General features: G+C 41.7%; 4 protein-coding genes across 8 annotated transcripts; 2 read left to right on the top strand and 2 right to left on the bottom strand.

Annotated features, from left to right (window-relative positions):
• Positions 1–519: 519 nt before the first annotated feature.
• On the top strand, positions 520–11,482 carry LOC102194569 (cullin-3-like). 4 transcript variants are annotated; one of them, XM_005721261.1, is made up of 16 exons: positions 520–594; positions 5,161–5,358; positions 5,486–5,599; positions 6,550–6,710; positions 6,845–6,959; positions 7,049–7,277; positions 7,399–7,544; positions 7,676–7,852; positions 7,964–8,134; positions 8,288–8,395; positions 9,160–9,284; positions 9,379–9,475; positions 9,620–9,754; positions 9,884–10,070; positions 10,480–10,625; positions 10,735–11,482. In XM_005721261.1, exons 2-16 carry the CDS (start codon positions 5,161–5,163, stop codon positions 10,864–10,866), a joined length of 2,241 nt encoding a protein of 746 aa, XP_005721318.1. In that variant the 5' UTR covers positions 520–594; the 3' UTR covers positions 10,867–11,482. The 4 variants fall into 4 exon arrangements, with proteins under 4 accessions (XP_005721318.1, XP_005721319.1, XP_005721317.1 ...); XM_005721262.1 differs by lacking the exon at positions 520–594 and adding an exon at positions 734–849; XM_005721260.2 differs by lacking the exon at positions 520–594 and adding an exon at positions 1,033–1,216.
• Positions 11,483–11,885: 403 nt separating this feature from the next.
• Positions 11,886–14,594, bottom strand: dhrs12lb (dehydrogenase/reductase (SDR family) member 12-like b). The gene is made up of 10 exons (XM_005721257.2): positions 14,317–14,594; positions 13,765–13,898; positions 13,603–13,685; positions 13,412–13,507; positions 13,213–13,294; positions 13,078–13,139; positions 12,832–12,936; positions 12,583–12,673; positions 12,326–12,463; positions 11,886–12,210 (listed from the first exon to the last, which is right to left on the bottom strand). Exons 1-10 carry the CDS (start codon positions 14,406–14,408, stop codon positions 12,053–12,055), a joined length of 1,041 nt encoding a protein of 346 aa, XP_005721314.1. The 5' UTR covers positions 14,409–14,594; the 3' UTR covers positions 11,886–12,052.
• An 82-nt stretch (positions 14,595–14,676) lies between these two features.
• Positions 14,677–18,788, top strand: ap1s3b (adaptor related protein complex 1 subunit sigma 3b). 2 transcript variants are annotated; one of them, XM_005721255.2, is made up of 5 exons: positions 14,677–14,872; positions 16,384–16,562; positions 16,655–16,763; positions 16,922–17,059; positions 18,388–18,788. In XM_005721255.2, exons 1-5 carry the CDS (start codon positions 14,870–14,872, stop codon positions 18,421–18,423), a joined length of 465 nt encoding a protein of 154 aa, XP_005721312.1. In that variant the 5' UTR covers positions 14,677–14,869; the 3' UTR covers positions 18,424–18,788. The 2 variants fall into 2 exon arrangements, with proteins under 2 accessions (XP_005721312.1, XP_005721313.1); XM_005721256.1 differs by lacking the exon at positions 14,677–14,872 and adding an exon at positions 15,311–15,381.
• Positions 18,789–19,333: 545 nt separating this feature from the next.
• On the bottom strand, positions 19,334–22,614 carry scg2b (secretogranin II b). Its single transcript, XM_005721264.1, has 2 exons — positions 22,515–22,614; positions 19,334–21,996 (listed from the first exon to the last, which is right to left on the bottom strand). Exon 2 carries the CDS (start codon positions 21,977–21,979, stop codon positions 20,186–20,188), a length of 1,794 nt encoding a protein of 597 aa, XP_005721321.1. The 5' UTR covers positions 21,980–21,996; positions 22,515–22,614; the 3' UTR covers positions 19,334–20,185.
• Positions 22,615–23,435: the final 821 nt, after the last annotated feature.

Raw genomic sequence — 23,435 nt, forward strand, 5'->3', positions numbered from 1 at the left:
AAATAAACACACGTAAAGACTCTCTAAAAAAAAACAAAACAGCATTGTTGTTCAGCTTTTCATTTCGCCATTTGTTGATTCACTCAAAGAGCAAGTAACGTAATATGGGTCAAGTGATCAGTTTGATATCAATATTTTGTGATACACCGTCATATTTACATTATTTGTACAGTACGAATGATTTGCTTTGGTACCTGGTCAAACTTAAGCTCTCCTCTGTCTGCACTTCTCCTATAGCAAATTCGCACGCAGCAGCTTCTTCCCCTCACCTGCCTAAATGCTGTGCTCAGTCGGCTAGTGTCCGAGCTCGGATCATACCAAAATTAGGGGGAATTTACGACTGTGCGCTATGTGCTTCGAATACTGTGTGCAGTTTTTGTTTTATACAGTTGTCAGCCAGGCATCTAACTATGAAACAAATTACAGTCTGACCCGGGCTTAAGCCCAGTAAGCCCCCCCCCCCCATGAGTCAAACTACAATATATTTCACAAAATTCCAATATCTATCTCCTAGCAACCTATGTCCTCGTTTACAAATGGCAGTGAGAGATGAATAAAGTGATAAAGTTGAGGGTACTATAAAGGATTCAAAAGGTAATTGAATATTTTTTCTATACATTGTTCTTTCTTGTGTTTTACTTTAAGATGAAACGGTTGATAAAATACTTTACTTAATACTTCACTTATTTATTGTCTAATTATTATTGCCGATGTAACCATCAAGGTATGTAAGACATGAATCGCTAACGGAGCCAAGATGGCGACCGAGGTAGACGCTGTTCTCCGCGGCTTAGCAGGATTTTGCAGTTTCACTTCCCTTTCAGCCTGAGTTTTTACTCTGAATTACAAGTGAGTTATCCTACTGACTGTTCCTTCAGTACACGTATGCTGTACTTCTAAGTAACGGTTTCCTGAACCATACTTCAAATAACTTTTTCGTGACCCTAGCTTCCTTGCAAAGCGATAGCTCAGATATTTCCAACAACTCAGGGTAGTAAAAGGAAGGAAAAAGAAACACCTATGAAAAGTAAAAGTCTAACGAAATGAGCAACCAAGGAAATGGAAAGAAATACATGTGTAGCTGGCTCAAAAACCACTCCCAAGAATGCCGTGGCTGCCGAACATGACTACAACTGCAGCAAAAGTCCTGAACTGATGCCACTGCTGGTTTCAGACCCCGATATTCCAGCCAGACCCGATGGTAAAAAACACAAAGGTGATATAACTCTTGCTGATGTGCAAAACAACATTGCTACTTTAATTAATGAGCGCTCTGGATAATCTGGAGGCTATGGTCAGCAAGAATCCGGTTGTTCAGTGATGACGCGACGAATCCTACTTCCGGGTCTAAAGTAGTCTGCGTTTAATATGGCTTTAGTGTTGTTAACATGTTTAATGTTATGTGTTTTCTTCTATTTGATCTCAAAAAGCTCCTAAAACAGTCAGTGATCACCGTTGACCTCCCTCGGCTTTTATTACCGGTAATCATTTATTTAAGCTCAGTTTTTAAAACCTTAGGATGTAACTACAGCCCAGCCCATGCAGCAGTATATGAATGACTAACCTCGTATTGTGGATGGATTATCTCAGTTGTTCTCCTGGCTGAAGTTTGGTCCTTTTACAGCTTCCTGCCATGCGATTACATTTGTTCCTGACCACCGAGAACACTCACGTTAACTTTTATCGAGTGGGAAAAAAGTTAGCTTGTTTATATTATGCTAACATAGCTGTGTCGCTAGCGGTCACTTAGCACATCATTATATACCAGCTAGCCCAACTTCAGTAACCCTACAAACGTCACTGCTGTTTAGTTCTCTGTCTTCATTCATGCTGGAAGTGATAGCAGAGCTGTACGTTTTAATTTGTTTCCAAAACCCCGCAGTCAGGACATGCTATATTGTATTTAGATTGAAGCTAGCGAGCCTGTTAACATCGAGGCCATGAAGAAGTCTATTGGCTTCATGTTCTTGGAAGTAGAATCTTTGAAGAATGTCACCAAAACAGTTAAAGCTACTTGTAAGAAAAACAGCAGCAGATTGTCTCAAGTAGAACTGAAAGTCAACGAAGATGAAAGATACCATCGGAGATGGAACCTCAGGCTCTCAGGTGTCCCTGAGCAAAAGCAAGAAGACATCTCCAGAAAAGTACTCGACATCTAACTCGGCGATGTTAACATTCCTCCAGATCCTTCACTAGACAGATGGCCACCTAGCTCAAATAACTCTGTCCTGTTGTTTAAATACATTTATGCAAAAAATTTCATTTAATAGACATTTGGAGAATTTAAAAACCCTAAAGCCAGACTATTTACATGGAGTAACAAATCCAACTCTTCTAAATCCCGTATTGACTTCTGGTTAGTCTCTGATTACTTAGAAATAATGTTATAGTCAATATAATGCCAACTCCACTCACGGACCACAAAGCAGTATCACTTCAAGTCTTTCTCAATCCTAATGCTGCCCAAACTTGTAGGAGCTGCTACTAGAAACTTAATAATTCCCTTCTAAAACATGAAAAAGTGATTGAAGATATTTTGTCATTAATGAAACGTTTCTGGGATAAAGCCCTAATCAGTCATCTCTGTCAAAATTTGGAACTCTTCGAATTTGAAGCCGCCTCATATTTAAGAGAGTATGGCTCATCTGCAGCAAAACAAACTCTCTTTTTAAAACATGCTTCACAGGTGCAGATAGCTATTAACACAATTAATGCCTTTACTTTAGCTTCAGGACTCCACTTAAACATTGGCAAATGTGAACTGCTTGCCCTTAGAAATTGTACCAGTCTATCTGTTGCTGGCATCCCAGTGAAAGAGTCTGTCACTTACCTTGGTATCATCATTAATAAAAATCAATCCACCAGGTTCTCCCATAATTTCACTCCAATTTTGGATAAAACACAAGCTAAATGCTTAGCTGCAGTGGGATTTATCCAGTAAAGGGAGAGTTTTACTCATGAAAGCGTAGGGATTATCTCGTCTAACTTATGCTTGTGTTTTTGTTGTTTCTTTTATCTTTTCTGAGTTCTCTCTTTGTTATGAGAAAATACTGTTTGGTTTCTTTAAGTACCCCACGGACAGGGCAAATTTTAATTTATTAATTTACTGATATTACTGGCTAAATTTCATATACATAAATTGAAAATTTCTAACGCAAAACCATCCTTTCAGTGCTTTTTAAATGAAACCAAACAATATGTTAGAACCATACAACATTCCCAAAATGTAAACGCTGTCAAAACCATAAACCTATGTTCCCTGTTCAATGTTATGTGATTCTTTACTAGACTGCTCTGTTTTAGTTTTTACCAAACCCCGGACACTGTGTTTTTGTAATTTGGATCTATATTTTGTGCTTTGTCAATAAAGCTTATTCAAAAAAAAAAAAAAAAAGAACCGCTAACTTCCAACCTGTGGAATGCACCTGTTAGTGACTTTTCTCCTCTCGCGAGATTTCGGATTGCGCAGTGGAGAACAGCCGTCCGCCATCACTGCATACAAGCTAACACTAGCCAAAACCACTGAGGAGAACGACTGACAACAACACAACAGACACACAGGGCGACCTAATTCCCACAGGGGAGGTCACCGAGTTTCTCTGTCGCTTTCCGGGCGCTGAAAGCAAATTAGCAGCTGCCTTTCATGTAGTCTTTAAGTCAACTTAGAAAGGATAGTCGTTGCAACTAATCATGTCCAACCTAAAAAGCGGCCCCAAGAAGGACACCAAGATGAGGATACGAGCCTTTCCTGTGAGTACTGAAAACTGTATGAGCTTTGTAAAATGAGCCGAAACTATGAGACGAGTCAGGGGATGACAGGTCTTTATGCTAGTAATTGCCTGCTAACTAGTTGCTCAATCGAAGAAAAAAAATGTCACTCAAGCGAAAACTGCTTCAATCTCAGCAGTTACCTTGGGCGTATTATCGTGCAGTTTAATTAATGCTAGCTGGCTTATTGGTTTGTAAATGTCACCGTCATTTGTCATGAGCTTATGTTAGCATTAATTGAAACTTCAGTGAGAAGATTGCTAGCTAAGTAGCGGGCCTGGCCGTGTTAGCTGTCTTGACATTTGCTAAGTCAGTCTGCAGGTATCAGTGCGCTATGGTAACGATAAGCAGGGTTGTTTGTTGCTATTTATTCACGCTATGCTTTTGCTTCCGCCCGCGGAGGATATCAACACACATTGTCATGCAGAGTTAGCTGGAGAGCTAGCGCAACTTCATCCCAACAAGGTGCTAAAGTAAACATGGTCAAAATAACTTGAACAGGTTATGGTGTTGATGTTGGCCAACCCATCACAGCCACCCCTACCACAAATTCACACTTAGACGTTTGCATATAAGCATCTGATCAAGCCTGATACATTTAGGACAGTTTAGAAAAAGAAAAACCCAAAACAGATGATGAAGCAAAAATAAGAATGATTTTGTCAGTAGCTAGCGAGGTATATTTGGCCAAAAAAGAGAAAAAAATGAAATGGTCCATTGTTTAATGAACACACAATCAAGATATGGATGATGGTCCTAAACACCTTTTCAAAATGCATAATAGACTCCCTTAAGAGATAAAAGTTTTACCACGCCATTTACAGTCCCAGTAATATGCAACTGTCAGAAAAAACGGTATTTATAGAAGGAAAAAAATTGAGAAAACATTTCTAGCAGATTGAACAGCTTGGCTCTTGTTCTCCACTGAAATCAGGTTAAGATTTCTGCTGAGAGAATTCACATCTACTTCCTACTTACCTACCTCTTTTATAGGTACAGTTGTTTTCAAATGGTATGACTCAGTGGCCTTATTTCTTGATTTAGAGAGTTTAATTGTTTGTCATAAATTAAGAAAAAAGTTTTTTTTTTTTTTTATGAAGCAGAAAGCAGGGCGTTTGGTAACCTGTTAAACAAGCCACCCTTGCTTGTTTTTGGCATAATATTCAGGTTCAGAGATGTGGCTTTCAACATTCCTACACTAATTTCCAACAGAAGGGAGAAAAAAAAGTTATGTCTTTATATTTTTACAAAACAGTTACTGACCATATGCAAGAGTATACAAAAGACATGAGATACATCAGATAGACCTGCTTTGGAAAGACTAATCCTTTTTCATTGTAAACAAAAACGGCATTAATCAAAGTATCTGAATTTAATATTTGTCTCTCACAGATGACAATGGATGAGAAATATGTGAACAACATCTGGGACCTTCTAAAGAATGCTATCCAGGAGATTCAGAGGAAAAACAACAGTGGACTGAGCTTTGAGGAGCTGTACAGGAACGCCTACACAATGGTGCTCCACAAACATGGGGAGAAGCTGTACACAGGCCTGAGGGAGGTGGTCACTGAGCACCTCATCAACAAGGTAAAGAAACTTTCATCAGTTTCAAAGTATTTTAGACAATGATGAGAATCGATCTGAAAAGAAGACAATTATTCATAATACCACACCAGATGTTGAGATGACTTTATTTGACTATTTATATCTTCAGGTACGGGAAGATGTCCTAAACTCCTTAAATAATAATTTTCTGCAAACACTGAATCAGGCCTGGAATGACCACCAGACTGCCATGGTCATGATCAGAGACATCCTCATGTACATGGTAGGTATGCTTTTGTGTTTTAGTCATACTCCTCATGTAAAAAGTTCTGAAGCTGGACATCAGTAATTGTAAAAGATCTTTAAGATTTCATAGAGCATTTGTAACTGTTGTTTGGTGTTTTTGCACATGGAAATAATTTTGTGATATTTAAGGGATGGTCATTTGTGTTAACAGTAGACGTAAACGGCTTCTTTCACTCCTCAGATGGTTTGAAAGAGGAGTGAAAGAAGTCATTTACGTCCACTGTGAGCGACTATCTTTAAACAGAGGCGGTGGTTTACGACACCAACTGTCTGCCATCTATAATCCAGTTTTGCGATCCCTTCCCAGACGCCTTAACACCTACTCACATCCTGGGTCATCTGACCTCAGGAAATCACATGATAGGGTGGGGCCAGGTTTCACAATGAGCTCACCCGAAACCCTGGCTGATTGTGACTCACACCCGCTTTCACACCTTGGCTCATGTGATTAGGTAGAGAATCATCAGGGGGTCCGTTGTCCCTCTTTGGGGGGAAACTCCCACTGGGTTTAAATCTGGGACTCTCCACCATTTGACCTTAGAACTGAAGAAGCTTCTCGTATGAGAGGTGAAACGTCTTCAAGCAACTCAAAGAAGTCCAGACGCTTTTCTTTCCAAGCTCCTTAGAAAACAGTAGGGTAAACAATGGCACCGTCAGTACAGAGACTACACAGCTGTCCTGGAGTTCTTTAGTTCTGTACTGTCCTCTTTCTTTAGCCCAGACAGTGGGGTTTTTTTTGTTTGTTTTAATCTACTGAAGGCTGATAACCTACCTTATTGGAAGCCACTTCTTACTTTGTAAATTTACATATGCTACTATGTATTTGTATAATCGCAGTACAGCAAATCCATCCCTTTTTTCATACCATAGTTTATCATAGTACATATTTTCATAGAAAACTGCATCTTCTGTTCTCATGTCTTCTAGGACAGGGTCTATGTTCAGCAAAACAATGTGGAAAATGTCTACAACCTTGGCCTCATCATATTCAGAGACCAGGTGGTGCGCTACGGCTGCATTCGGGATCACCTCCGACAGACCTTACTGGACATGATTGCACGGGAAAGAAAGGGAGAGGTTGTAGACAGGTGTGAAAGAATAGTGCTTCACTTCTTGGTCTTTAGAACACCTTTACTGCAGAACTGAAAATTTGTTCAAGTACAAAATTGAGTGATGGGCTAGTTTCCTGGCCTTATTTCGAATGCTCTACAATTCATTGCAGGGGAGCTATCAGAAATGCCTGCCAGATGCTGATGATTCTAGGCCTGGATGGCAGGTCTGTATACGAGGAGGACTTTGAGGGTCCTTTCTTAGATATGTCAGCAGAATTCTTCCAGGTGAGTCTGTGCTATGCACTTTTTACTCCATCTTTTTGTTGCTATTCTAAATAATTTCTATAACAACACATAATATGTGCTTGTTTCAGATGGAAAGCCAAAAGTTCTTAGCAGAAAACTGTGCCAGTGTCTACATAAAGAAGGTAGAGGCCAGAATCAATGAAGAGATTGAGCGAGTTATGCATTGCCTGGACAAGTCCACAGAAGAACCCATTGTCAAAGTAGTGGAAAGGGAGCTAATTTCAAAACACATGAAGACCATTGTGGAGATGGAGAACTCTGGCTTGGTCCATATGCTTAAGAATGGCAAGACGGAAGGTAAAAGCATTAAATCATTCATGACTTTTCTGTGCACGTAATTCAGAAATAATTTTTTTTTTTTAAAAAACAGCAAAGAATTTCCTTTCTCATTGTTTTTTACTTCACGTCTCACTCTCAGACCTGGCATGCATGTACAAGCTGTTTAGTCGTGTGCCAAATGGCCTGAAAACAATGTGCGAGTGTATGAGCTCTTACTTGAGAGAGCAAGGCAAAGCTCTGGTGTCAGAAGAGGGAGAGGGCAAGAACCCCGTTGACTACATTCAGGTATGCCTCTGGTATCTGAAAAAAGTGTAGCATTAGAAGATTTAAATATCAGGTTAATCATGCTTAAAGTACCAAGAGAGACTTGTATCGTGCTGGATTACATAACTTCTTTGTTACCACCGTTTGAACAGGGTTTGCTAGACCTGAAAACACGATTTGATCGGTTCCTCCTCGAGGCCTTCAACAACGACAGACTCTTCAAACAAACTATAGCTGGAGACTTTGAGTATTTCCTGAACCTCAACTCCCGCTCTCCAGAGTACCTTTCACTCTTTATTGATGACAAGCTCAAGAAGGGAGTCAAAGGGGTGAGTGGCTTCTTCAGAAACCTTGAGTAGATCTGGAAGTCATTTAGAGTTTTCTGTTAGCAGTTGACTTCTACTTTTTATCTTGTTTCTGCCCTTTTCTTGTTTAAATAGTTGACGGAACAGGAAGTGGAGTCGATTCTTGACAAGGCCATGGTGTTGTTCCGGTTTATGCAGGAGAAGGATGTTTTTGAAAGGTACTACAAGCAGCATTTGGGTCGCCGGCTGCTCAGTAACAAGAGTGTCTCAGACGACTCAGAAAAGAACATGATCTCTAAGCTCAAGGTAAAAACCATTTAAAAAGTAGTAGTTTTGTATATAAATTTATGCACGGGACTTGTACATTCTCATATCATTTATCTCGTGCTTCCTCTCTTCACCTGTCTAAATCTTTGTCAGAGGGTTCACGTCATTTTCTTCATCTCTTTCTGTTTACAGACAGAGTGCGGCTGTCAGTTCACCTCAAAACTGGAAGGGATGTTCAGAGACATGAGCATCTCCAACACTACTATGGATGAGTTCAGGCAACACATACAAACTACATCAGTAAGTCAGTCAGAAAAACAAGGCACACAGAAAAACCCAGCACAGCTGACGAACTCTATGATAGCACAGCAGGATTTCAGATATAGAGCCTCATACACCCACGCATTGCACATTCATACAGCTACACAGCACATCCTTGCATGTTCAACTTAGGCACACACTTTATTTTGAAATATGTTCTGTCAGTGCCTTATCTCCACACTTTGTGATGTTTGGTGTCATGTCTCACAATAAATTTAAAAAGAAGAAGTCATTGTTTAGGTTATTATTTAGAAGTCCTGTTTTAAAGCATGACTAGAGAGCATTAACTCGTGGTCACAAAGCACATTTAGATTAGAAGTCAAAGTTCTACTCGAGTCCAGAGTGCTGATGTGATCGTCTCTGCCTCACCCCAAAGGAACATTTGAACATATCAAATGCTAATTTACTTCATGAATACAGTAATCTCAGAAAGATAAGTACACTGACCCACATCTTTACTTGGTATACAATAGTAGACATGCCTTAAACTACACAGTGGAGGCTTTACTGTGTATATGCATTAGTCAAACAACATGATTGGCTCATAGGGTCATTAATTTAGCTGTTGATTGTCTCTTTTGGGGCCAAATTCTCCCATGGATTTTTTTTTTTCTTTATTCAGGATTTGTTGAGTACCATCTCTCTCTGTCTCGCTCTCTTACTCTGTCTGATACCAGATATTCTGCATTGAAGCTGTAATGGGTGTGTAGTCATGTTATCTGCTTTTCATGTACGTGTTCCAGGCATCTTTAAGTGGTGTGGACCTCACAGTAAGAGTCCTAACTACTGGCTACTGGCCCACACAGTCTGCAACACCTAAATGCACCATCCCCCCTGCTCCCAGACACGCCTTTGAAGTCTTCAGACGGTAATCCTCTTTCTTCATATGTTTTGCAATACAAAGAAGATCTCAGTGTACTTTTAATTTATTGGTTTTCACCGCCTTTGTTTTTATTTACCAGATTTTACCTAGCTAAGCACAGTGGTAGACAGCTCACATTACAACATCACATGGGAGGAGCTGACCTAAACGCAACTTTCTATGGAGCTGTTAAAAAGGTAGATTCTGCATTTCAAAACTGCTTTAGTATTGAAATTAAAATGCATCTTATTGTGATTAAATCAGTATCATTGAGGATTTTCATAATCTTTCTGTTAAGCAGCAAAACATGTTTTTTTTTTTTAAACCTTCTCCATGTGCAGGAGGATGGTTCAGAGTTGGGTATGGGAGGTGCCCAGGTGACAGGGTCTAACACCCGCAAGCACATACTACAGGTCTCCACCTTCCAGATGACCATCCTCATGCTCTTCAACAACAGAGAAAAGTGCACTTTTGAGGTGGGAACACACTTTTTAAATGGCTGCACTCTACCATTATATGACTTAATGTCTTTATATATGTGTGTTTTTGTACATATTGGTGTCACAGTTTTTGACTTAAAGCCAATTTCTTTTTTTTTTCTACAGGAGATTCAGCAGGAGACAGATATTCCAGAGCGAGAGTTGGTGCGAGCATTACAGTCTTTAGCATGTGGGAAACCCACACAGCGAATTCTCACTAAGGAGCCCAAGTCCAAGGAGATAGAAAATGGACACGTGTTTACAGTCAACGATCAGTTTACCTCGAGACTGCACAGAGTCAAAATTCAGACAGGTGAGCAAAGGCTGTGTGTAATGCACCAGAGCTCGCTGATGTCTTGTGTCTTTTCCAGGACCCTTTCTGTCCGTCTCGGCTGACACTCCAGGATATATGGGTCATCACCGCTGTGCTTTTTAAAAATATAATAGTATTTCATATTAGTACTTATATTATCTAATACTGACTGATTCAGTACCACAAGTAGAATATCATACAGCTTTTTAACTCAAAATAAAAACACAATAATTTAATTTTTATTTTTAATTTTTAAAAAATTTTTTTTTTATTTAGGGCTATGCATAAGTAAAGGCTTCTGTTCTGAAATACTTACTGTTACATGGTGGCTGTGTAACCATAGCATTCTTTGAAGTGGAGTTAGGACACTTCCTTTCTGTAATACAGTTCCTGTATCCAATTTTTCCAGTTGCTGCTAAACAAGGTGAATCAGACCCTGAAAGGAAAGAGACTCGGCAGAAAGTGGATGACGACAGGAAGCACGAGATTGAGGCAGCCATTGTCCGAATCATGAAGTCGAGGAAGAAGATGCAACACAATGTCCTGGTTGCAGAGGTAAGGAACTCGTCCATTTTACAGAATCCATTTTCATTTTTCAAATAATGAACAACAATTTTAATGCTGTTACTTTCTGTTCTTCTTTTTTTTGTGTGTGTTTGTTCAGGTCACTCAGCAGCTCCGGGCACGTTTTCTTCCGAGCCCTGTGGTAATCAAAAAGCGGATAGAGGGACTTATAGAAAGAGAATACTTGGCGAGGACACCAGAGGACCGTAAAGTGTACACCTACGTTGCGTAGAAGATGAACTGTGAAGGAGACGAGGAAGAGACTGGACTGGAGGGAGGGGGAGGGGTAGTTGTTTTTCTTTGGACTGTTGTTACGCATGGACTGGAAGTTTCTTTTAGAGACAGACACTGGGAACCCGACTCATCGCCCCTTCCAAAAAAATACAGTAAAAACATAAATGGGGAATAAAAATCTTACTACAGGAAAAAAGAATCCATCGAAATCTTCTAGATGATTTTTAAATCTGACCAAACTTCCTGTTCCCTGAGAGTTTTAACATGGATGGATCCAGCTTCAAGCTTTTCACTGTTTTACCCTTGTAGAGCTCAAACTTGAAAAGAATCCCTTGGGAAAAATGTGAATGCACCACTTATTTTTTTGGCTCAATACTGTATAAAAATAAAATTATTTAAAAAAAGGAAAAAAAAAAAAGGAAAATGTGGATTCTTACAAAATAACGATTATGAAATGCTGGAGTTTTTCAAGCAAGCAATTGCAAAAAGTCCACTAATTTACTGGTGTTTGTCAACCAGCTGTGACGGATCAGTATGAAAGGAAGCGGGCTGAGAGGGAGCGTTTACTGCTCTCTGCTGACCCTTTGTGGAAATAGCATTTAAATCCACACCCAGACAGTTGAGGATGAAAACATCTAGTTTATCTCGCTGCTCTGCAAGAACACAAGTACAGTCTTTTCTCCCAATGGACACAACGCTGTCATCTGGTGTTTATATAGAAGAAAGTGTTTCCTTCCCAGCACGCTTGGTCATGGTTCAGTTATCTGAATTTGAGATAATAATGGGGTTTTTTTTTCCCCCCCACATTCCATCTGTTAGGTTGGGTTTATACTGCCGTAATATTGTGCAAATATGTAACAATGTGGCGCCATAAAGGAGACTGAGCAATCAGGTGCAGAAAAGCCATTTTTTTCCTATTTTATCAAACATCAACTGCACATCTGAGATTTAAGCACTGTTGACATTTGTGCAAATTTCCAAATATAAAGCACGAGTCAGAAATCTGTTTTTGTAATGTAAATATACAAGACATGAGTCAGTTATTTCGTCTTTAATCAATATTTTGTGACACTACACAACGCAATTTCATAAACATGCAACTGTTGCTGTAGACAGGAGGCTTGTTAAGAATCGACGACACCTTTTCCAGTAGCTGGTCATATGGTTATGACGTAGCAGACAAACTAGACAAACTGTGGTCTACAAGGTCCAGCGGGATCTGCGTCAGCTTGCAACTGAAAATCTTTGGATAGATTCTCCAATTGAGTCATGAAACTCTGAATCTCCTCAGCCGAACTGTGAGTCCAAGCCAGAGGGAGGTGGGTGGGAACAGGCTTCCGATCTGCAACACATGTAAGCTGTCAGAACTGGTGGCGCCAGACGATGACGATGCTTGAGTTGACCTGAGAAGGTTAACAGAAAATATGGTGGAGCCCGTCACATTTCGTGTTGTTTACCTTGAAAGAACTGCCCGCTGCGTGTTCTGGAAGCCACCCTGGACAAAGCCAACCACACGACTGTGTCGGCTCCTTGTTCTACAGTACGCAGCCTGTCCTCCATCATCCGGTGGAACTGAGGCATTGATGTAGAAACGGCTGGAAACAAGGAGAAAATAGATCTAGCTGTTAATTGTATTTGTGGTTTTTGAGAAAGGAGAAAGACTAATTAAGATACAGTTCAAGAAAAACTGCAACTGTTGCTCAAATGAGTGTACCTGGTGTATCTACCCAGCCTGGATGCATGACAGAAAAGTGAATGACAGGATTGGCTTTGGCCCACTGTTCTGTCAGCACCACCTGCTGTCTCTGAAAAGGAACAACACAATGTGGCCTCTTTACATCTTACGTCAGTCTTCTCCATTACTTTAAATGACCTATATAACCAGTCAGACATGGTATTGTGCAATGTAAAGCAGATTCAAACTTAATTTTTAAAAACTCTGGACCACACCTTCCTGTCTTACCTTGTTCTGTGCGTAGACCATAACGGCATCAAAGTAGCCCTTTGCCGACTGCAAGTCATCGACCTCGAGTTTCTGTACCAGCATGCCTCCTGAGGACACAGTGATCTAATAGGCAGGAGGGGGAATAAATACATCAGTGTGCTTACAACACCATGACCCACTACAACGTGGACAAGAGTGGCATTATGCTGTCTGTACTATACAGATGAACACTTTGTTTGTGTGCACTTATGCGTGTAATCATACCACTCTTGGATCCCGGCTCTTCTGTAAAAGTGGTATAAGAGTCTGTGTGAGAATATACACCCCTGAAAAAGGAAATTAAAAAATTGAAAAATTGTTATGCAAGACAACAGTCTGACCATCAGAAGAAAATCTCACCCATAGTGTTGGTGGCAAAGTTCTTCTCCAGCCCTTCAGTGTTCAGCTCTCTCTTGTGCACCATACACCCTGCATTGTTTATCTGCCAAAGCAGAGAAAAGTCCAATCACACAACTTAGTCTAAACCATTAACACAGTTAGCTTAGGAAAGAGGATATGAAATCTATTTATTGTAATAAAGAATAAAGGTGATACATGCCAAACCATTCAGTGATGGATACTGCTTCTTGAAGGCCTCTGCAAACTCCCAGACTTTGCATGACTGGGACATGTCCACAGTATGGATGTATACTTCCTAGAATATGAAGATTAGGCATCACTTTGTTTCTCATAAATCAGGGGATTTTTTATTTGCTTTTTACTTTCTGTATTCAAAGTCAATATTCTCACCGTGTTCCCAGATTTAGTAACAATGTCTTCTTTGGCTTCTTCTGCTTTATCTTTGTTCCTACAAACCATGTGGACCGTGCCACCTGGAGACAAAGCATCAGGTTTTATTTGCTATCATTATGTGGTGATGTTTGACAGATAACACAACCCTCCGGCGTGTACCTTTCTTGGCTATAGCCACGGCTGTTGCTTTTCCAATTCCACTGTTGGCTCCAGTAATCATAAATGACCTCCCCACCACCGACACATCCAGGTCCCGGGGATCAAACTCTTTAGATGCCACCTCGTATCCCTTCCTACGGGCGTGCAGAAAACATGTAATAAAGGTAATGCTTCAAGGCGAGGACTGATCATTTCTCAAAAGGCGGCTTGTGATTGACAGCCTGCATTGTTGTTGAGATGATGAGACGATGAGACTGTCATCCTCAAGACACACGAGCTGTCAATAGAACTATTGTAACTGTACATAAAGGGCAGTTTGTGTGATGATTGTGCCACACAGTGATCAGACCTTTGATATGGCTCTGCGGAGCAGCTTTTAGGGTTGAATAAACAACATGAAATGCATGTCACAGGGCAGAAATCTTAATTTTAGTTTTAAAAAAAGAGAGACAGAACAAAACAATACCAAGTAAAAAGATTGATATTTACCAGGCATCTTTTGACAGCATCCCTACACACAGCAGATCAACACCAAAATGATATCCTACTGACCTTGTATATTGCTGGATTCCATTCAAAAACCAGATGGCATTTCGGTACAGAGACATGATTTCAAATGAGGAACAATCCCAAACAAAGTGCATCAAGTTTTCCAGTCCTTGTTCAAGCAGCTGTGTGACAGATTATAATCACATGAGGCGGGAGGAGAGGGACGCGCTTGCTGCTTTCTGCCGACTCTGACCGGGAATAACATTTAAACACACACCCTGACAGCAGTCAAGCGACGCCAGTTATCAGTTCATTCATTAACGTGGGTCCCACAGTCACGTGGCAGATTTTTTTGTTTTTTTTAAAGGGCGCTCCTGGTTGGGCGGATCCCTGGAAATACAAGCCCAGGATAACCAATCCACGATGGTTGTGAGTACCGATGACGCGTCACTGCCCAGCGGCATTGTGGGCGGAGTTAGCCAAGTTTCACCCTGTACTCACTTCACGGAGGATAGATATGTGTCCATCCGGGCAGTTTGACCCTTTGTGAGGGTTAAAGTACTTCGTTTTTAAATATTTTCGCGGTGTTTTGTAGCTCCTCGGTCTGGTGTTGAAAATGGTAAGTTTCTGGCGAATGTGTTTGTTTTGTGCGCTTGACTGTAGGCGAAAAATACCCCGACTGTTCACCTGTTGCACCTGCTGTCGCTGACAGGTAGCTAAAGCTAGAAACTGCGCCTCTAACAGCACTTCCTGCTACACTGGGTCAGGTTTGTTTTCCGATTCAGGCCTGATGAGAGTCTACTTGGTTTCCACTTTGAGTTTTTATTGTCTGTATCCTACTTTTAATAAAACTCGGAAGTAAGGTGTGTGCTCTACCAGTCGGTCTATTCTGTAAGAAAACAGGTTTTGTGACTTCTCGTCGAGCGTTGCCCTGCTGGCTGTTTAATGCTTTACATATTAATTTGCCTGTGAGTTCTTAAGGGGTGTACACACCTGTAAATGACCTACAGGTGTGTAGACTTAAACAATCAAGTCTTCCTGTATCTCTGGTGATTAATGCTTGACTATCACTCAGTCTAATAATGTTATCTCCTTCTGTATTGTTCATTTCTAGTAGTGGAAGAACTGGTATGTCTTCATTTTGTTGGCCTGAATGGCTATAATAGAAGAATATGTTTCTTCTTTATACATTGTATAACCGTGTATTGTTTTTTTTTTTCCGTCTTTAGTTAATGGGTTTCTCAGATATTTGAACTCAGCTGCTCATTTGAATGACACATAAACAGGCTGGATCATAAATGTTGTGCAGGACACGCCAATTGTGTCATACTACACATACTACTTTATGACTGCAGTGGTGTCCACTGGCTTTTAAGTGTGCTCTTTGTTGCACATCAGGGTTTAGGCATTACAGCCTCACTGGTGACCTGAATGGTAGAAAATAATTGACAGACCTCACTACTGAGACAACCCCCTGTTTTTCCTCTTTTGTTTTTTTTCTTGCAAGCAAAAACCTGGTACTCTTAAAGTCGAGTCTGATTTTTGTTTTTGTTTTTTCTTTAAATGAAACCTAAAATCAGGATGATATTTCAGAGAGCCTTGCATGTTCTCGCTTCTGATTGGGAGAAAAATGCTCCATAAAGCCTGAAGACAAAGTAATATTTATTCTTGAAGCCTAACTTTAACAATGAGAGGAAACGGCATGGCAGTGTGGTCCCGACAGAGTGGGGGTGGGGATGAAGGAGACTAATGTCTGTTTTGATATGTACTCAAACCTGACCGGTGCTCGGAAACACGTTATCCAAACATCCGAAAGCTGGACTCGCTGGCTCACTTAAACTGCCACTTCCTCAGTTGTCAGTGACCTTCACTATTACTCCCTGTCAAGCCCTTTATTTCCCCCTCGTGTTTGGTCAGTCAAGTTACTCGCTAATGAACCGTGCCAGCAGCACAGCCACTTGTGCAGTCCTGATTGTGACTGTGTGTGTTGGTGTGGGCGCAGCGCCGGCTGCTTAATAAAGTTTCTCGGGATTAACTTGATGTGGATTTCTGTTTGTTTGTGTGAGTCATCATTGCTGCCTCGACACGGGCCAGGATTTCCCCTCTGACAATGCCCTCTTGTGTCGTTAGATGCGCTTCATGCTGCTCTTCAGTCGCCAGGGGAAGCTGCGTCTGCAGAAGTGGTTCACGTCCATGTCGGAACGTGAGAAGAAGAAGATCATCAGGGACATGACCACCATGGTGCTGGCACGGCAACCCCGCTCCTGCAACTTCATGCAGTGGAAAGACCTAAAGATTGTTTATAAGCGGTAAGATTGCTTCACGTGTTTATTGACACTTCTCCAATAGGTGTTGGTCCCCACAATGCCACTGTTAATCATCTGTGTCTGATTCTCCTCAGGTATGCAAGCCTGTATTTCTGTTTGGGAGTAGAGAGCCAGGAAAATGAGCTGCTAGCCCTGGAGATCATTCATCGCTACGTGGAGCTGCTAGACAAATACTTTGGCAATGTATTTCACCTTCTCATATTTGTTATGCAGCTGTAGTCTGAAGTAAAGTGTTGCTAAAAATCAATAACATTGCTGCTCAACTAGGCTGCAAAGATTGGATCTAAGAATATGTTCTGCTCTGTAGTTTCTCTAATTTAATAACTGCATCATCCTCTCAGGTGTGTGAGCTGGACATTATCTTTAACTTTGAGAAGGCCTATTTTATCCTGGATGAGTTTCTAATGGGAGGCGAGATCCAGGAAACCTCTAAACAGATTGTGAATCGCTCCATTGAAGCCTCAGACATGTTACAGGAGGTGAGATTCACTGATATGCACGCACAAATGCACTTAGTAAAACACTGTGACTTGCACCTGTGGTGTGAGCACGTAACATCTGTTGCGTGGCTCAGTGTATAAAGCGAGACACTGCAGGCATAGGCGTGTTTTCTTCATGCACTGGTTGATTTTTGAGATTCTGGCCTATTTGGATTTTTTTTATTATTATTATTATTATTATTATTATTTTGTTCAGACTAATGTAAATAAAATGTCTTAAATATGCATTTTGTCCACTGTGCAAATTAGTGCATGTTTAAGGAAGTTTCAGGAAGTTTCACGGTTTATCTGTTGGTTAATTCTTATTAGTAAAACAGACACTGAAATGCTGTTTTCCTCAGAAATCCCCATTCCAGTAGCACTTACATACAGCGAACCTTACAGAATGACAGGCTGGAATAAATCTGTATCAGCTCTCTTCAGTGTTCAGTTAAAAAGTTGCAATACCAAAAAACTATACTTAATGTAAGTGCTCAACAGGAGAAGGTTAATGGTGATACATTGTATTTAACAGACTTCACTTGTAGTGTCTCCTTTTAAAGCAATGTTGCCATGTTTTCAAATGTATTCCAAAGTTTGTTTATTTATTTAAATCATGGTTGTGGGGTATTTTGAAAGGCCCAGATACCTGAAATTAGTGCTTACTGTTTACTTTAAGCAACACGAGTATTGTGTGAGGCTCTGACATGGGAACGTGATGTGTGTGTGCGTGCGAAGTAGTCGGTGCATTGTAGAATCCAATCAAATGTGGTGATCCCTGTTGTGCCTTTGTCTTCCTCATAACTAAAAGGCATGTGGATAGTAGTGGCTGCTCCCTCTTTGTTTTATAGGTCTGTGTTTTGCTGTTTTTCTTACCCCTTATGTCTCTCTCTCTCTGTCTGGGTGTTAGCGTGAGACAGATTTTCTTTAAATGTTAGCGTTTGGCTGATGCTTCCTGCTCTCCCTGTAGGCTCGTGGCTCTGTGCGTAGCTGGGTGTGTTGTTCGGTGCTCCTGAGTCAGGGTGATTAACACTTTTTATCTAGAGTGATGCAGTTTAGTCTCCCATTCATTTTGACCATTATCGCTTCAGGATGACATCAGTGAGTGGTATGAGGTGGAGCTGTTTGGATGACCTTGAATATGGACAGAAAGGTTAGATGTTCCGCTTATGTTAGTGCATTGCTGTGCTCAGCACTTTGTAACAGGTGATGTGTAGATGTGTGACTGTGGTTATGATTTTGTATTACACTGCACTTTTTGGAGTCTGGGAACCTGATTGGTTTTTTTTTTCATCCCTTGTGCTTTCTTTTCTATTTTTTTTCCTTAGACATTGGAGGAGTACATGAGCAAACCTGCATTTTAGCTTGTGGGGGTGGGGGACAAAAGGACATGAACTAACAGCAAAGAAGAAGACGGGAGCAAGATGTGCTATATAGCAGTCACATACTTTTCTGAACCTGAAAATCGAGCGAACTTCGATTCTACTGAACGTTTTCAGAAGAGAAAAATCTGGCTTTACTTGAATGTCTGCCTAAATCATAGCTTTGTGCATCATGTCTTTTGTGGCGACTCTAATATACATTAACAGTAATGCATTCAAGTGAAAGGAGAGTTTGTATGGGTGCGTTTCTGTGTGGAGGATATGGGTTGGGAGGGGTTTTTCGATGTCAATTGCAGTTATTAAATTTGAAGTAATAACAAGATGGTGGGTATTTAAAGGAAAAAAAATCATGATCAGGAAGTGATGTTCCGATTTCCAAATTTCCTGTATTTATCATGTATTAATATGTCAGAAATTAATGTTTGGAGTCTGTCTGAGAAGTCTCTGATTGATATATATATTTTTTGTGTGTGTGCCAATCACTCAGCAACTTACGGAGTTACTTACAGCACAGAACTCGTTTTGATATAACACTGATACCAATGATTACCTGCTGTTTTTAATGTGCAAGACATACAACGTGTGTTTGACTGTTAGTCTTTTAGAAAGGGCACTTGCTATGCTAGTGTGGGTGTGATTGCTTTTTCTTTTTTTTAAATGTATACATTTGATGTGCATTTTCTGATGTTACAAATAAAATGTTTTTGATAAGCAATTTGCTTTGAGTAGTGACTTGTTATCTTGGTGCAGAATGTTTAATTTGAATGAATACTCATATGTATGTCGCTGTATCCCGCCATCCCCGCCCCCCCCAAAATAATGCACATGCTGCTTTGGCTTCCTTTTATATGCAACATTTATATTTGTTTAATAAGGCAACACAACTCAGAAAGAGGAAAAATAATACCGCTGATGCTTTATTCATCTGTGATTGATCACACATTGTTGAACATGTACAAAAATGGTTTAAAAATGAGCATACATAGCACAATCACTGTTAGGCCAACAATACAGAGCTTCGCAGTATGAAAGGGGCTGGAAGGCAGGCGACGTTCTGATATTGAGACTTGGAAATAATTATCTGTAATAACAACATTAAATCCACTAACCCTGAATATATCACGAGTCACAACAACACTCGCTCTGAGGCCAGCACACTGCCCTAATGAAAAATTCCTATAATATTCCAATAGTACTCCAAATACGCCGTGTACTTGTGTTTTTAAATTCCCGGTCAGCATCATACTGAATAATTTACATGAATATTCACATATGTAATTGAATAGTTTTGACATGGATGAAAAATAAGCATCTTCACCGTTACTCATTTGATTACAGTTGAAAATATAGTGCTGTTTACAAACACATTTAATGTAAACAAACCTTCAACAACATCACAAATCTTTAATAACTTGGGTTTGGTTGTTAAATTTATTCTTTTTTTCTTTTTCTTTATTAACTGGCAATTTGAGATTGGTAAGAGGTTCGCAACCTAAGGGAGGAACCTAAAATCTCTTGTATAACTATATATTAATAATAATATAAGGTTCTTGCAGCAAGTAGGGACTATTTTTTTTTTGATTTGTAAGAGTGCTGTAGTTCATTTTCGTTAGGGAGATATTAGTCATACCGGCTATAGTTCATATAATAGAAATTTGTAAACTAGATCACGTCCACCAAACTTTATTTTTCAGACAGTATATATACTAAATTCATAATTTCGTGCGTCTGGCAGGACATCTGGCTACATCCCGGCCACTGTTTTTTCACGGTGCTGCTCCTCTTCGTTTACGGTTTGAGGGGCCGAGGTTTTAGCCGTTATCTTTTCTTTCCCCTGCATTTCTGTGGGCTTTACGTTCTCCTCTGTGGCCTCCTCGGTTTCCCTCTTGACTAGTGGCCTTTTCTCATTGTCCACTTGCCCCAAGTAGTCCATTGCGCGCTCGTACAGCTCGTACGGGAACTGCGCCTTCAGCTGCGCCTGGGTGTCCCGCTTGGTGATGGTGTTGGGGTACTCTGTGAGAATTTTTGCCGCCAGGTATGTTGTCACCTCGTCTTCCACATCACCGCCGTCGTCGTCGTCACTGTCAGCCTCACGCTTCAGGGGCATTTTGTTGAGCTCGGAGAGAAACAGGTTCTCCCTACGTCCGGAGGGAGGGGGGATTTTAACTGGACCTGAATTTGCAGCAGGGTTGGACGCAGCAGGCATTCTGTCTGAGGGCTGAGAGGTCTTCATGGGTCTCTGCACCACGGGGTACTCGTTACTGATTGTCTCTACCCCGATGATGTCTAAAAAGTCCTCTCTGTCCATATCATCAGGGATAGTCTTGCTTTTCAGCGGCAGTCTGCGGCTGAAGTACCTTATCTTGGGGGTTTGGCCAGCATTCGTGTAACGAGCCGCGGCTTGTGGATCGCGGTGGAGCTTTCGGAGCTCCTCGGTGAGCAGCATATCGATAAGGTCTTGTGGAGGGACGTGCAGCTTCAGGGAAAGCTCCAGCAACTCCTTCACGGTCCGAGGATCCACGATAGAGGGACGGATCAGTCTCTTTTTCTGCTCACCGGTCCTATCCCTCTTCTGCGTCTGGTCACTCATCTCCAGGACTTTCAGCAGGTAGTAATCTACGAGCTTAGTGTCATCATCAGCCTCCTCTTGGTTCTGGCTGGCCCGGCGTTGCATCTCCTCCCTCTGTGATTCCTCCTGGTCACTGAGCGCCCTGTCCATTTCTTCATGGCTCCCGTTGACCATCTCCTCCGCCTCTTCCCTCTCCTCCATGGGGACCCACTCCTCGCCTCCGGCCACATCCTCATAGGCCTGGTTTCTCAGGCTGAGTCGGTCCTCTTCTTCCTCCCCGTCGTCCCCGTCTCTCTTCTGCCCACCGATTGTGGGCATCCTCCCGAGCTCATCAAAGATGGACCGCAAATTGGCGAGGCTCTGGGGTGTGTACTGCTCATCCAGGTCCTCGGTGGCCCGCTTGGAAGCGTCAGTATTTTCCTCGTCCTCAAACATCAGTGGGTACTTCTTGTGGGGTCTGGGGAAGTTACCGTAATCTACTGGTGCGCCCTCAGGCATTTCAGTATCTTTGGTGCGGTGCCTGTGAGCTCGGCGGTCATTTCTCGGCGGCGTTGGGGGGCTAAGCTTTGCGTCCTTCCCGGTCTGATCCTGGAGGGACCTGAGCAGAGCTTTCATCAGCTGCTCAGCGGTAATGTCCTGCCTCTGCATGCCCTGGGAAGGCTGGTGATCCCCGGGACCTTCGTCCTGCTGCGAGGCGAGCTGAAGCAGGACCCTGAACTTCTCCACTTCGTCGTAATCCACGGGTTCAGGCTGGCCCCCGTTTCGTTGCTGCTTCAGGTTTTCAATGTACTCCAGGGCTTTCATCATGTCGGCGCTGGGTGGATACGCAGCCGGCTGCCCCTCACTCTCCCCTCCTCGGAGCCTGTAGTGACGGGGGAGAGACGCAGCCTGCACGGCGCATCCATGAAGGAGGAAGGCGAGCAGGACCACGGCTCCCCCCGCGGGCAACTTGTGGTGAAAATGCAGCATTATAGGCAAATTATTACCTGGAAAACAAGAGAGAGGACAATGATGGTGAAGCAGCTGGGAGGGGGAAAAGATCATAGATTATTTCCCTCTCTTCGGTTATCTTAACTAAAAGCTTATCAGGAAGCAACGAGCACGATCGTAAACAATTCTGTTTTGATCTGGGGTTTGTGCGCCTGTCGGGGAGTTACGCTTCGCAAACTGAACGATGTGTCGGTGTGCGTGTGGAGAAACATTCACATCGCTGGATGAGTCACTCCCCGTCTGGTTATTGACGTCTTAAAAAAATCTGATTTCCTCCCGTCAGCATCCACATTAACTAAAAACAATCCTCCGTTACTACAACTCACTGTAATGCCCGACTGTAGAAGGATATAGTTTTCTTTCTATTTCATTCGTTCTAACGGAACGTGTCGAAATCTGCGAGAAGCTGTGATTTAAAAAATAGAAAAAAGACTGTCTTTCAATTTTACCCGTCTAGATGCGAATCAGAATAAAAAAACTGAATCAAATAAATAAAAAAGAAATCGTGGTTTACCTTTGGCAGTAAAGCTCAGACAGCAGTAAGGGTGTATGACATCTCCTCAGTAGCGGTGCTGTTCTCTTCTGTTTTCAGCACTCGGACAGCTCCCCTGGTTATATGAGGCAACACCTGACCACCGCGTCATCACACAGCACACGCAATAACCGGCCCTAAAAATCCATATAAATGATTCAGGTTTATGATATGGCATACTAATAGCTGCGTTTAAAAATAGCCTTGGACGCTGTCTGTTGCACAGCAGCGCTGTGTAGAAGATACTGACAGGAAGGATGTTTGGAGCTGCTGCTTGGGAAAAACAAAAAGAAATAAAGCCGTTTGTTAGATTCAGCTGTGGAAACAATGAAAATGTTAACTTTGCATGTACAGGAGAGCTGATTTGACTGAAGTGAAACCAACTCTTAGGTGCCAGTTTTATGAGATGTAAAACTAAACGTGCCAACGCCAAATCCCTCTTTGTAACGAGAGGTTCTAAAAAAAGCAACTTTGGTCATGAAAAACAACATCGCTGCACGTTCTCAACTTGGCATCGGAAGAGTTAAACCCTCTAGCGATGACTCACAGGCTAAAACCACCGCGGAGTTGCTGTCGCAGTTGAGCAGCCCCCACCAAACCCCTCCTCCTTCTCCTGCTCTCTCTTTCTCTCTCCCTTCGATGACAGAGATGTGATAAACACTGGGCCTCTGTTGGGGGCCAGAAGCTCCGGCATTCCGCAGGACCACAAGATGTAAAGGTCTACAGCAGACGAGATAAAAGGTGGCGACAGGTGAAGTTTATGGTGAGATCAAAAGCCTTATTAAACACTTGGGCTATCACTGTTATCGCACAGTGACGCCTTCATGCTAAACCAATCAAGAGCACTACACGAGGTGTCCAAGGTTCTACAGTACATGAACAGATGCCACACAGACTTGTTAT

Source organism: Pundamilia nyererei, unplaced genomic scaffold, assembly GCF_000239375.1.
Source record: "Pundamilia nyererei isolate P.nyererei 1_Seehausen unplaced genomic scaffold, PunNye1.0 scaffold00004, whole genome shotgun sequence".
NCBI classification, from domain to species: Eukaryota; Metazoa; Chordata; class Actinopteri; order Cichliformes; family Cichlidae; genus Pundamilia; species Pundamilia nyererei.